This window comes from Phaseolus vulgaris, chromosome 2 (assembly GCF_000499845.2).
Source record: "Phaseolus vulgaris cultivar G19833 chromosome 2, P. vulgaris v2.0, whole genome shotgun sequence".
In the NCBI taxonomy this organism is placed as follows: domain Eukaryota; kingdom Viridiplantae; phylum Streptophyta; class Magnoliopsida; order Fabales; family Fabaceae; genus Phaseolus; species Phaseolus vulgaris.
Window position 1 is genome coordinate 36844267 of NC_023758.2, and position 15926 is coordinate 36860192.

Here is a 15926-nt window from a genome sequence, read left to right on the forward strand (position 1 = left end):
TTATCATATCAATGTTATTTTTTAATAATTTGTAAGAGTATCAAACATAATTGTTCACACTATTTTATACTTTAATCGTCGTGAAACATGCAAAAGGTAAAATTTTAAAAATATTAAAATTTAAAAATATGTCAAGCACTCACAAATATTTTTTTAATATGTAAGAACAACATAATTCCTGATTTTCCATTGTGAATGGATACATGCATGATGTTTCTCCTTTTGTTTATCTTCCTCCTTGTCTATGTAAATTTTGATTTTTTATTATGAATGAAAATATGTAGGAGCGAACAATATTAATCATTGTCAGGTCTAAATAAAAATCATATTTTGTTTTGTTTTGTGCATGCATTTTGTTTCATTTGTTTCATTTTTGCTGCAGTTAAGTAACAATGCACTTCTATGCAGTAGGCGGCGAAAAAAATCTTATGGAAGTGACCCAGGCACCAGTGGCACTTAAAGCGACTTGTCTGGATTGGTGAGTCAAACAAACACAAAATTTGTGAAGGAAGAAAGGAAATAAGGTCGACATTATCTCAAATTAACAATTTTGTTTTTGATAATGCTATTGATAATTGCAATCGTCCTTTCTGGATGAAACATGGAATCTTAGAAACAATTAGGCTATGGGAGTTTAGTAGACAGATTGGAGTCACTCTAGAGGCGATGAAGGGAATTTGTTGGTCAGACTAGAAGAATTAGAAGTTAGAGATAAAAAACAAAAATCAAAAAGGGAAGGGGGTAACACTTGTGATTTATGAATATAGTATCTACGAACATAAGAGGTCTGGAGAGTCCAATAAAATTGAGATATTTAAAGGAACTAGTAAAATCAAAACGAATCAAAATGCTTTGTATACAGGAAACTAAGGTATCTAATTTATCTAAACAAAGATGTTATCAACTATAGGGGGTAATAATATTGAATATATGTATATTTAGGGGTGACAAAGCGGGGCAGACCATGCGGGTCGACCCGCGACCTGCTAGTCAAAAATGCGGGGCGGGCTCAGTTTTTCAACCCGTTGACTCATTTTAGCCCGCCCCACATAACCCGCAACCAGTGCGGGCCAACAATGGGGTAAGGCGGGTTGGCCTGCTAGCCCGTAAAAAAAAGTTTGTGTGTTTACTTGAGTTAGGCTTGACAGTGATAACTTGGACTAGAAAAAAATATTAATGTTTTTGAATTAACTATGTTAATTGTGGTAGGATTTATGTTTAATGTTTTTAAATTAGCTATTTTTAATGTTTTTGGAAATGGAAGAATATTGATATTTGATTTTTATCTTAATTGAATTATTGATGTTTGACTATGTTTGAAATGGAATAAAAAAATATTGATGTTTGATATTAATATATAGCTTCAATCTAGCAATTTTTCAATAGCAAAAAGTAAAAAACATTTTCATTGAATTTCTAAAAAAAAAATGCAGGCTGGCCCGCAAACCCGCGGGCTGGCCCTTTTGCGGGTCGAGACAGAGAATCTAGCCCGCGTTCATTACGCGGGACAGACCTATGTGAGGCAGGTCGGCCCGCTTTGCCATCTCTATGTATAGTGAACTGTTAAACGAGGCTAGTGGGGTCCTAACTGTATGGCACAACAACGCCTTTGTGTGTGACAAACATATTATTAGTTAGAGTTTCATATATATTACATCGATTCCAGACAAGAACTAATGTAATATGTCTTATAGAAGTCAATAAGTTAAACAAATAAGGGCATATTACATCAGTTATATAACCGATGTAAAATGTAATAGACTTTCTATATCAGTGACATCTACATCAATGATGGAATCGATGTAATAAGTCTCATAAAACCGATATAAAATGTATTATTTGTACTAGTGACATGGGGCATACTAGGGGACTTTAATGCAATATAGGGTCAACCTAGGTCAGTCCAAGGAAAACACGTTGTATGAGAGATTGTATGATATTCTTTCCTTTTCAAATTAAGATTAGGGTATTGGAATTAAAATTGAAATGAAAAATGAACTAGAATGTAAAACATAGTGTATAAAATGTCTAGAGATAATCGTCTAACAGACCGTCTATCAACACTTAAATGTAAAGAACTAAAATGTAAGTCATGGAAGGTAAAAGGTTAGAAAATAAATTGTAATGTAAACTAAAATATAAAAGAGTTCATCCAAAATAAATTTACAACTACTAAATCGTCTAGTCAACAATAGTTTACTAGACCTTCTAATAGTTCTACTAAGAGAAAGCGAAAGAGAGCGTCTAATAGTAAAGTGCATAAAAGTAAATAACTAGAATGTAAATTGCGAGAAACATAAAAAACTGAAATGTTAAATATCGAGACACATAAAAGATTAGGATGGTAAATTGCATAGACGTAAATGACTGGAATGTAAATTGCAGGAAAGTAAATTGTTGAAATTGTAAAGTGCAGGAATGTAAAAACTAGAAATGTAAAATAGAGCATGATTGGAAGCATAAATAGTTGTAGAATTAACATGAAACAAAAATGAATTAGATGCATGAACTGAAGTGTAAATTGCAGAAATGTAAACAAACTAGAATTAAAATGAATTACAGAAAGGAAAAGCGAAATTCATTTTTAGAAACATGAAACGAGGAACAAAACCACGGTTCAATAATTTTCAACTTCAAATTTCAAGAGACCTTAATCTTGATTTCTTGTTAATAAGAAAATAAGGGTCATTCAGTTTATAAGTTCTTAGAAAACTATTTTCAATCAAAAATAGATTCTTGAAATGAATTTGAAGAGAAAATAACTAAAATAGAGCATCACCAAACATGATCTCAAGTTCATTGTTACCCAATTCCATAATTTAATTTACTTACAAAGGTAAATAGCATAATGTAAAAAAAAAAAAAGAGAAAAAATGCAAAAGAATGAAAAAAAAAGTTTCATAGAATTGTAAATGACAAAAATGTTATAAAAAAACTAAAAGGTAGAAACTAAATAATAATTGTTATTGCGCTTAAGTGATTCGTGAGGTCTTTACTTATACAATTATATCCTATTTATAGAGTTTCAGATCTTTACAAAATGGGTGAGCCTTTTTTTCAACTAAAATCGACCCAAAATACTAATCTAAGACTACATAATGTAAGTGTCTTCAACTTCTTTTTGCCTTTCTTTGACTGTCTAGCTTGTTGATCATTGACCTTTAACTATCTTTCATTTTGTTGATTTTAGCTCTTTAAACTCATTTTTCAATCTTAATGGTTTAATTATCTTTATTAAAGCTCCTCATGTTAAAGACTACTTCAAAAATACTCTTTATACTATTTTTGTTGATTTCATTCACACACTATTTTATACTATATAATACTCTTTCTTCACACTAAATTAAAATACCTTTTAATCCTACAAAAATTTATTATTTTTCAAATTTTCTTCTCTTTTCAAGAACGTATTCATTCACGTTGTTGTCATATGAAATTTATCAATAAAATAACTACGTCATATGTTAGTGATGTGTTATGCAAATATGTACTTATCATATTTTCACATCTTGACACATTTAGTCAATTCAATGAAAAAAGATAAATTATTATTTAAAAAATAACATAACCATGTTAAAAACAACTTAAAAATAATGCTCTATTAACTCGTTATTATGCATAATAGTTATTTTAATATATATGTATGTATAATGATTTTTTATTTATTAATTTATACAAATTGTTGTGCCGACTTAAAAAAAAACTACTTCAAAAATGTTCTTACAACAATCATAAGCAACTATTAGACGATTCAAGCAAAATTTAAGTTGAAAAGATAGTTTTTTTTTCATTTTTATTAAAATCCTAATTTCTTAACGAAAAAAAAAATCTAAACTAATATCATAAACTAAAAACAAAAGAAATCTCTAAGAGATACAATTAGTCTAAAAAATATGAGAAAAACGAGAGTTATCACACCCTCACACTTAGATCTTTTGCACTTCTATACAAAATAAAAAAATAATTTAAACAATATTTTGTTGAATAAGATGCTATTTTATGTTTCCAAATCTGCGTGGAAAGCTGAAAGATCCTGTTGTTATGTGTGTGTTGTCTAGTAGTTTTTGACTTGTTAATTCACTCCTTGTATTGATCCAAGCTCATTTGAATCCTTAACTCTTTTAAAAGAAATGTTTTCTTAAAATCTGAAAAATTTTAGTCAAAGGTATTGAGACTAAGACAAGTTTTTCAACCTGTTGAATTGTCGAAACAACTGGTTTTTGACACTTAGTGGTTTTCAAAATAATTTGGAAAAGTTTTGCTTTATTTTTTCTTGTCAAACTGAAACAACTAGTTATTTCGATAAAACAACTAGTTTTTTTATGAAAACCTTAACAAAAAATTTATTTCAATATGTTGTTTTGGAAAACAATATGTTGTTTTTATAACAAAATTCTGTTAAGAGTTTGAAACTGTTTTTAAATGATTCCAACTGCTTTTGATTTATGATCTAACAACTTTGACCACTTGCTTAAGTCTATATAAAGGTTTTTTTTACATTCTTTTCAAGAACCCAAGAAAGAGATATTATTAAAAACATTTTTCAAAGATCAAGAGCTTTGGATCATCTCTTGTGTGTGGAATAAGACTAGGTCTTTGTATACTTTTGTTCTTCTACTTAGTAAAGACCAGGAGTATTTTTTTCCTTCACTTTGAACATTGTAATTCTGTGTATTTGGTGTAAGGCAGTTTCAAAAAAGTGTTTCTGGAAATTGTGGTGTTGCCAAGGAGTGTTGTGTGTTCTTGAGGGGTTTAAGATCATCACTCTTGGTGTGTGTTTTGTAATCTAGGTTTGATTACATAGTGAATTCTTAGTGGTTAGCCAATGATTAGATGTTGCTCTTGGTTAAAAGTGAACAAGTATAAACCTCTTTGTTGATTCTCTTTATCCCTTATCTTATACATTTATAAAGAACTATAAAACATAAATTTTATTCAGTTAAACAGAAAATCAATTGGTTGATTTTTCAGAACTTTTCACTCTACTTCCAATCTTTGCGAAAATCTTGTGAAAACAATTCACTCCTCTTGTTTAGGCTACTAATTCTAACATATTTTCAACAACTTTTTCAGAAATTAAAAAGACTTGTGAAAAACTGTAAAAACATATTTTTGAAAACTATAGAAAACCTTAGTACAAAAATTTCAACAATCAAAGTTTTCAAGGATCTGACTAATCTAAACATGTTCAAACATAAAATCTCAGTCAAGTTAAACAATGGATCAAAGTCGATAACCTCATCTGGAAGTGTTTTATTCATTTTCTCAAGTGTTTAAGCTTTTTCAGTTTAATCTCAGCACTTTATGAAACAAACATTACCGTTCACTTGCAGAAAACTTCTAATTTCACTATCTAAAAATATGCAACTCAAAGATTAGAAGGTCTTTTCATATAAGCTTGTAATGTGGTTAGGGTAAATATGGGATAATTGAAAGGATTCAAGGCTTATTGGCTTCAAAGAATAATTAGAAAGCTATTTATTTTTTCTGCCATTACATAATTCCCTTCTTTCACTTTCGTTTTTTCTTTTTTACTATCTTTTTCATATCACAATCTAGATTTTGATCCTTTTCAAACTATCTTCCAGCTTAACCTTTCAATTCAACACATTCCCAGCTTTATTTTAATCAACTTAAAGTAACGCCCCACACTTATCTTCTAAATAAGATGATTTCATAGCTCCTCAAAACTCCAACTCATGGTTATCATGGTTTTTCCAAGTTTCAAGACTTGTAAATCATAAAAAAAAGGTTATAAGACTCAAAAGGAGTACAAAGAAAAATGAGACAAGGTAAGAAAATTTGACTAAATATCTAAAATTTAAAAATGGTCTAAATCATCTCAATAGTGCATAAAAATCTAGAATTAAAAAAAAAATGCAAGTTTAAACATTTGTAAACATAAGTGAATTACACAATAAAGAAACAAGTTCAAATCTCATATAGGTTAATGCTATTAAATATGATCCAAAGAGTAATCTTCAAATAAATTTTTTTTATTTGATGAATCAATTATCGATATTGAAGCATAGTAAAAGACAATAGTCAATCGTGCGTTGATAACATAAACAAGTTAGTGATGTCTTCTATGGAGATAAATTGTCAAACAACTAATGAAATGAAGAAGAAAACATTTGGTTCGATAGTAATTTCATAGATATGCATTTGGCCTTCCACAAAGTTGACATTAAAGGACTTACACCCAAATTACCAAAAATTTGTATAACATACTATTTTGAAGTTTAAGTTGATCTGATTAAAGTCAACCTTTAAGAAAAAGCATTTTAAAAGCTGGAATTAATTTATATACAAATGAAAATAATAATAAAATTAATTTTAAAAAAATAAAATCTGAAATAATTTTAATTTTAATTTTAATTTATATACCAATTTAGAAATTAATTTATAAATTTTTATTAATAATAAAAATTATTTTAAATATCAATAATTTTTTAATTTATAAAATAATATATAATTTAGTTAATATAGTAATTAATTATTTCTTGTTTATAAAATTAATTTTTATTTAATAATTTCTTGTATAAGTATTTATTATTGTAAAAATAAGTAATAATTACTAAAGGTTATAATCATTTGCAAATCTATTTTCAATATTCTGGATTTGATATGAACTTTTTTTACCTACCCACAAAATCCTATCCCTTTATAATTTTTTTGTCGACTTTTGATATCAATTACACCATCACTTTTGTAATTTAGAAGCTATTCTAAAAGCCAAGTATACATTGACTAGTATTTTTTTTATTAAAATGATAATTAGGATTTCGACCTACTTTAATTAAGTTTTATTCTTTAAAAATGATGGATTTTGCGGGTAAAATTCTAACTTCAAGTAAGTTTTATTTTTCAATGGTGAAGGACTTTGCATTGCCAAGTAAAATTTCATTTTTTATGAGAAAAATAAATAAAATTATAGAAACATTTTAGGAGTGTTCAATCCTTAGGCAATTCAAAACATAATTTCTCACTATATTTCATCATTACTATATGATACTTCAAAATTAATATTTCGATCTATATTAAGTCTGTCTTATTAGTTAAGATTAATTAAAAAATAATGACATACAAATATTAATAAATTAAAATATATTTTTCTTGTAAAATTTTATCATAGTCAAGTTATAATAAATACATAAAATTTAAAAAGTAATATAATAAATCTTAATACAAATAGTTAAGATCAGATAAAATTGTTAAATTGAGGTAATAACTAATATAAAATGAGTGCAGGCCTTAACCTTTAAAAAAAATTATAACTTTAAAAAATACTTATTTGTAAATAGGGGTCGATAGAACTAAGACAAAATAAAGATATTGAGTGTTCTAACTTGAAAAAATGTGTATCTAACATTTATTATTATCTTTTAGTATCTTTAATCAGAAAAATGGAATGAGTTTTAATAGGATGAGACGATAATATTTTTAAATGAACTTAATATCTGTTAAGATGGAAAAATAATAAACCAGTTTCTATTTTTTTTTTACAAAATCTTAAATCTCATTTTTAAAGGAATGTATAGCTTACTAACCGTTAACCATTCAATAAACCGAAAAACTATATATTACCAATGAAGAAAATTTTTGTTTGGCACTGTATTTTTTATCTACATCCACACTTTCACAATTGTTTTTTATAATAAAATATTCTATTATAATAATAAATATAAATATAAATAGAATATTATAAAAAAATAATTTATGAAATTGTAATGTGATTGAAAAATGAGAGTGTCAAGCTATTATGGTCATTCCTATATTCAGCGACTTGGCAGTTAATGATTTTTAATAGTACCTTTCCTTTGTTTAATTATATTATTTTCTATCTGTAAAATATGAATATAAGATATTTAATAAAAATAAATAAAATCAACATAGATTATGCATAAGTCAATTTGTATACTTTCTTTTACTAATTTTTAAAATATAGTATTTAAATAATGTATAGATTATTGTTTTTCTTGTGAAAAAAATTGTTTCATCTTACTTTCTTATTTTCTTGTAACCGTTTGTGAAAAAGTTTATAGGACAATAGGCATGTTTAAACAATTTTTTTTTCTATAAACACTTTCTAAAAGAGAAAAATTAAATAAAAAATTTCATAAATTAAAATTATTGTACACCTAAATTAATTTGTAAAAATGATCTTATATAATTTCTATAAAAAAAAAAAGGCTTACAGATGGATGGTAATTTTACCATAAAAACAAATGTACTTCCTTTATATAGGGCGTATGGATAATTATCAGGTTGTTTTTTCGAAAGTAAAGTAATTTGATTTTGAATTTATGCAAATGGCTAAGTTCTCTTACATCTTGGGCAAATCATATAGAGAGTAGGAATTAATTATGAAGAAAATTTCACTTACATTCACGATTTTTTAAAATTTTAAAAGAATTGTATATGGTAAATACAAATTCTGTGTAAATTTTATGCGCAAATTATTTACAAAGAAATCGTATGTGGAGAATACAATTTTAATTAACAGATAATTACACTAAAATCATACATGTAAAAAATAGTTTTCGCTCAAATTATACATGATCGTACTTGTCATGTAAGTTTAGTTATATCAAATTGTAATAAATTCATATTTAATATGTACGATTTTAGTTAAGTGATTTTTTTTTTTAAACAAAACTTATTATTTTTTTAAATAAAAAAAATAATTTAAGAAAAAATTATTTGTGTTATTTTGATTGAAATAATGTACTAAAATTAATAATGGAGACATAAAAAAACATGTAACCGTATAAAGTGTAAACATTTGAACATAAATCTAAAAGTATGTTGAAGTAAAAGATTTAAACGTATATTGAAAATCGTAAAATGGCTAATAAGGTTTAAAAATATTGTTTTGAGTAATTAATTTAGGACAGAAACAAAATATACAGGGCATGTATAATATAACTTATTCTAAATGAATGAACAAGAGTGGAAGAGTATTGTTAGTAATAAAATTCAGACTTATTCTAACATATATTTTTTCAAGTTCTAGAATGCAGGAATTCCTTAAAACATATATAGAAGGAAATCCCGCTATATATTAATGAGAGAGATACTATACTACCCTCACAAGCGTCTAAGGATCACCACACTTGGTGCAACCCTCAACCCTACCACATATCACTAACCATACAATAATAATAATAATTATTATTATTATTATAACATATGCTATCCATGCATCACTGATTCAGAAGGAATTAAACCCACACTGGGATGAGAAATAGGGAAGCCCATCAGGGGTAGAAGAAGAACTTATCCCATTTGAATCAGACAGCGCCTGCTGAGGAAGAAAGCCACCACCATAACCAGAATAACTGCCATCACTACAACCCATCATGCTCATCACATCATCGTTCGTTTCAGCCTTCTTTCTCTTCTTCTTCTCGTACGCTATGCCTCTCGCCTTCGCCTGCGCGTCGCGAACTTCCCTCAGGTACAGCCTCACCGCGCGTGTGCCGAACGGGTTCATCTCCGGCGCGCCGCCATGCTCCTCGAACGCCGCGCGTAGCCGGCCTATCAGCGCGTCCAGGCTGCCCCACGCCTGCTTCAAGGGACACGAGCAGGGGCCCGGCGGGTGGGAGTTTCCGAAGAAGGCGCAGGTTTCGGCGTGCACCTTGGTTTTTCCGAACTGGTCGAGGTAGCGGAGGAACTCCAGAACGTGGGCGCCGCTGCAGCGCGAGAGGGTCAAGGGTGGACGGTGGTTTTTAAGGTACTGGCCAAAGGTGTTCCAGTCGCGTCGCTTCTGGGACTCGTACCTGCTCAGAGGAGGAGACACGCACACTCGCTGCGGTGGTAAGGGCAATTCGTGATCTGTGTGCTGTCTACGAGTGGAGTTGTTGTACCCCGACATAGCAGCGGCGGCGGCCACGGCGGCGGACATGTTAAGGTTCTTGTTTTCCAGGGATTTTGATTCTAGGGTAAGGAGTAGCACCTGTGGATGTGATGTTAGGGGATTGCACTTTATCTTTTTCTCCTAGATTAGGGTTGGGACCAGGGGTGTGTGTGGGGGATTTTAGTACAAGAATGTGTTTTATGTTTGGTGGAAGATCTGTGTATATATAGAGTTATAAAAACGTCGACCTCAAGCTCGGGTGTGCAAAGAGGAGAGATGGTGGAAAAAAACGCGATTAGGTAATGTGATTAATGTAAAAGAGATAAGAAGAAAAGAAAAGTGAAAATGAAATGGCAAAAGAAGGTATTTAGGGTTTATATATAAAGGTTGTATGTATTGTGGTGAATTTGGGATAGGTGACTGTAGTTCAGGTGGGTTTGGTTAGGATTGTCTAAAGGTAGCTAGCTGGCTTGGAGGGGAAATGAAGTCGGTGATTTTGAAAAAATGATTGGGTTGGGAATTCTTCCCCTATGGTCAAAGGGAAAGAGGTAGGAGTTTGGCATGATCTTGATAAGATGGGAGGTTGAAATATTTGGTTTGTTAGCCAGGGAATTACTCAATCTAGTGGAGAAGAAAGGTGAAGAATGGGGGAGATAGGGGGAGGTAAGGAAGAATTTAGAAAGCTTAAGCAATGGATTTATGGATTATGGGTGAGGATGAATGTAGGGGTAGGCAAGTTTTGTAGGTATAGGGAGACAAAAGAGGGGTCCATGCATTAGAGAGGGAAGTGATGGCAGTTTGAATATCACTTCATTCTCTCCATCATCAAATCTCAATCATTCATGCCTCTTCTTTCTTTCCCTTCCTCCATGGCTTTAAGCTCCACAACAAAACAAAAGTGGGGAAATTGTTTAGGCCTACCTCTATAAGTAAAGTAACTACCATTACGTATTTCTCATTTTACTCCAACATTTAAAGAAAAATATTAGTTTGAGAACTATTGAAATTATATAGTGATAAATTTAAAATTAAATATATATAATAGAAAATAAATTTATAATTAAATGATATGAAAATATTAAAATAATAATATTTGGAGTTACAATGTAGAGATTTTAATGATAACATGTAGAGATTTTAATGAAAGTGAAATTACTTTCAGAACTTCATTTAATTCATTAACTTTAACACCTAATTGATACAATCATTTTGTTTTCACATACTTCTACGAAGTACACCTTAGGAACAAAAGAGGGAAAAATGATGATGTAATAAATAAACACATGAAAAAAAAAAGACAGATAGAAATAATCATTCATCTGACTGCATGTACCTGTATTATATAGAGAGAATTGATAGAAACACTGTAGTAAAAAAGAGTGAAAAGTATTTCCTACCGTGAAACAAAAGTGGGGCCAAAACCTTATTTTTATCAAATCTAGAAGACCAATCACTTTGAATTTATTCTTCATAAGCCACAAAGATATAGCAACAACACAGTGTTTTAGTGGAGTATGGAAGGATCACTTGTACATCCATCTATAACTAAATTCAGTATTCTGAACAACAGTAAGAGAAGGACAAGGATCATAATTAAGGATCACGTGTGCATGTACATAAATGTTGCAGTGGATCATGGATTTACTAAACTGTTAGGGGAAAGAACAACTCAACAACCAAAATTACAAGTTTAGTGCCAAAATAATTCCCCCAAACTTGTTGGAATCGGTGAAGAACAACATCAATAGCTGATGATAACAACATTCATAAAAAAGACAACAATGTTTTTAATTTGGGAAAACTCTCAAGGATAAGTAAAAATTCACCAGCAGATAAAATGTAAAAAAAGTAAACGAGTCAATATATACATTAAAGCAATAACACTTTCAAACTTAAAAAATAAAGAAAGAGAATGTGAAACTAATTTCTCTAGAGTTTCAATTAATGAGCCCAACGATTAAAATGAAGAATAGTATGTTGAATTTGATCCAATGGTAAAAAGAAGCGATAATCATAATTTTATTGAAGTTGCTGGGTGAATATGCGAACGAGTCTATCTTTCTTCTTTCTCTCTTCTAAAAGGTTACAAAAATTAACAATCTCTCTCCTTAGTTAAGTGAGACAAAATGAAGTTGATAAGTTTGGACTTTTTACATACATAGTTGGGACCCCAACCCAATATAAATGGGTATCCATTATTGGTGGATATGAATTTTTCAAACCCCAATATTAAATGAGGGGGTAGATATTAAGGTTTCTTCATTTGTGGGTCCCTACTACTCATAAAATTATTTAAATATTCTTATATTGAAATAATTGAATTAATTTATAAAATTATATTAATAAATTATTTTAGTGAAGTTATGTTTTTAAGTTTTTCAAAATTAAAATAATCAATATGAAGTCGTTGAAGAAATTTTTTTAAAAAATATCTAATTTTGTTTTATGATGTCATTTACTTGTTGTTTATTTGTATCTTTTTGTTTGAAGGTGATAAAAAATTTGTATTATTATTGAATTAAATAATTTGTATTTACATTTATGTTTATGAATTTCTCCTCGTATATTCAAAGGATCCATTGTAACAAAATAATAAAATACATGTTTAATTATTTTTTTACTCCTTATATTAAAACTAAACTAAATTCAATTCATTCGTGAGTTTTAGAACCATTTAATGTGGTTTTTTTCTGTTAGATTTTTCTCATTAAGATTTACTTCAGCAATTCTACCACAACACATTGAATTATATGTTACATTTAAAAAGTTGAGACTACATTTAATTGTTTTAAAATTAAATAAGTTGAGACTACATTGTACTTCTAAAAAAAAAGTTTTGACCAAATTAAAATTTAAAAAAAAAGGTTGGAACAACATTGAACATTTTAAAATTTGAGAATAAAATTGATTTTTACCTTTTTAATATAAGGACTAAAAGAATAATTAAGTCTAAAATAAGCATCTATATGAAATGCAAACACATGAATATACTTGCATAACTCGGGTAAACGTGATTATAAGAATATTGAATCGATAAATATCATTCAAGTACTATATAATTGACAATGGAACATGGGTATACAAATATTCAACCAATAAATATCTTACTCCTAAATCTTTCTTTACCATTTTTTAGTTCTTCTTCTCCAACTTTTGAATCTTTGCAATCATTTCTGTTATCAACAATCGCTCCTTTTTAGTAGTGTATGATTGACATACATTATTTTGGCAGAATCCAAACATCTGACTAAACCCACCGTCTTCAAGAAGCTTAACGTCGTAGCGAACCGATAAATCACCACTCCCACCAAGTTTCATATTGATATGCCATATTGAGTTGGAGTTTGGTGCAAAAGTAGACACATGGTTTAATTGAATTAGAGGTTCCTCTTTGCTTCTTACGAGTAGCTCGGGCAAGGAAGGATGAAGGCATTCTAGTTGAGGAGGTGAGTGAGGTATGCTTGGCGTGGCATTGTGTCTTGAAAAATTAATTTGTGGTGTTTCAACTACGAGGTCGACAACTGTTGTGGTTGTAACTATATATTGTTTTCAAAATAACACTTAACAAACCTTCACCACTCTAATTGTTTCATCTTTTTTTCTTTTTTTAAGGCTTTTGCGTGTCAACCAACAAATATTTATTAAGGGATCGAATCTCAGGCTTTGCATGAAGCCTCTTCTAATTAAAATATTTTTGCATAAGATATGGGTACAAAGAAAATTAAGCATACACAAACAAGATATATACAAGGATATTAACATGATATAGGAGTCTAACCCATAGGACAATAGGATCCTCAGTGACAAGTATGCTATTGGTTTAGGAATTTTTTTTTTATCAGCAAGAAAAAAATAAATAAATATGAACCATTTTAGGGGTGGTCCAACCCTTATACAGAGCACAATAAGTCCTCTCATCCCTTCTAAACAACCTAACCTTCTAAAACTTATAACAACAAACAACCTAACCGAAGAAGTAACTCTACTCAGAGTAAGTAAAACTAGCAGAAACAGTTTTAGATGTTAGCTAAGACCAAACCTTTAATTGTGCCAAAGTGAACACTTCCGAAAAATCGATCACCCCTCCTTCGAAAATATGTTTATTCTTGTGCTTCCATAATTCACTAACTACAGCAATCCAAACACAATTTCAAACAACATTAACCTAGACAAGAGCATTTAGCAAATTAAAATGCAAGAAGTGAGTAGTTGGATCAACATGATCAATCGACGCAATCTCTAACCATGCATAACATTGATTCCAGACTAACCAAGCAATCTTGCAATAAAAAACATGTGTTTTGTCGACTTCACTGCCATCCTGCAAAAACTACATAGATTGTTATCAACTAAAACCTCACGCCTTTCCAAGTTAATTTTTGTGGCAATAGAATTGATCAACACCCTCCTTGAAATTTATTTATTATTTGAATGTCTATTCTATCCTTCGCCAAAAAAAGTACTCAATTCTTCACTTAAATTTACCATGTCTTTGCTAATATAAGGAAAATAGAGGAGTATAATTAAAATAAAAGAAAAGTTGTTTATGATAATCTTGTGACTAACATTTTAGTTTGAAAATTTTGTTTTTAAAATTCATGAAGTAAGAGGTATAAATCATAAAGTCATAAAAGAGGACTATGTTCAACACCATTCATTATTCAATTATTTTTTGTCTTGCAATTTATAAATTATATACTCCAACACCAAATATTGTCTCACGTGTTCATTTAACACATTTGAAGATACCAATTTTTTTAAAAATATCATGCTCCAATCATAACTTCCATTCGGGAGAGAGAGACAAAGAGAGAGAGGGAGAGGTTAACATCAACCTACCACATAAAAGGAATAAGTTAGATTTATTTTATTTTGTTAAATCTTAGATGACAATTCAAGTCATATATATTAAATGAAATAATGCATCAATAACTTAATGAAATAATACTTTATAGTTTGTGGGCATAAAATATAAGCTACGAGCACTTTAAATAAGTTTTAAAATTTTGAGTATCAACTAACGTACAAAAAGAAAAGAGGGAGTTCATTAAAAACTAAAAAAAAAATAGAAAGAAAAAATAATGCCAAGAAAATGGAGGCTAATCTTCTTGATTTATTTAGAGAATAAAAAAGGTTGGGAATGAAGTAGCAAAAATGGAAATATTTATGTATTACTTTTTGTAGAAATACTTTTTTATTATTTTCATAACTTTGATAATGTTATTTCACTTTTATTTTCTTTTGTCTTTCTGTCTCTCTTTTTGTGGTGCAAATATTTGTACGCAAAAGATAATTGAGGAAAAGGAAGAAGTTGAATAAAGAAATTGAAAGAGGGGTTGTGATAAATGTTATAGGTGAATTGAATGAAGAGATATTATGTGTGGAAGTTTGGTGTCAAATCTTCAAAAACGTGTCACAAGTCAAGTCTATGCCTTTATGCTTGGTAGCCTTAGCATGTGACTTTTATTTATTTACTTTTTTTAATTAAATATCATTTGAAATAGGTATGATATATACCCTATAGCCCCATGTGATCTTAAAATATTATTTTTTTATGTCTAATTTTTGTCACTGATGGGTTTTTATGTTACTTTTAATCTTAATTTTTTTTTATCCAAATACAATTCAATAATTAGCAGAAAACATTTTCAATTCATTGTTTTAATTTCAATTTTAGGTGATAAAGAAAAGGCCCAAGTTTTCTAACTTTCTGTCTAATTGTACTGAAGTAACCATGAACGCTTAAAAAATATATGATGAGCGGAAATCAAACTAATTAAAAATAAAGACAGATTAATTTTTCTTACTAAATTTTTTTGTAATTATATAAAACTTTTAGTATTTTTTTATTGAGAGTTTTGGTCTTGATTGTGGATTATATTTGTACTAGAATTCTAAGCTTCCATTTAGTAAACAGAAAAAAAAAGTGAAAAATAAGGAAAAAAAATAATGAAAACAAAGATTTTTTGATAAAAATAATGAAATGAAAGTATAGGTTTATAATATTATTTATTTATTTATTTTTATTATATATACCCAATTATTTATATTATTTTTTTTACAAAAA

General features: G+C 29.0%; 1 protein-coding gene across 1 annotated transcript; it reads right to left on the reverse strand.

Moving 5' to 3' along the window:
• Nucleotides 1-8963: 8963 nt before the first annotated feature.
• On the reverse strand, nucleotides 8964-10866 carry LOC137811787 (protein G1-like1). The gene has a single exon (XM_068613617.1). It carries the CDS (start codon nucleotides 9905-9907, stop codon nucleotides 9215-9217), a length of 693 nt encoding a protein of 230 aa, XP_068469718.1. The 5' UTR covers nucleotides 9908-10866; the 3' UTR covers nucleotides 8964-9214.
• Between the last annotated feature and the right edge of the window lie 5060 nt (nucleotides 10867-15926).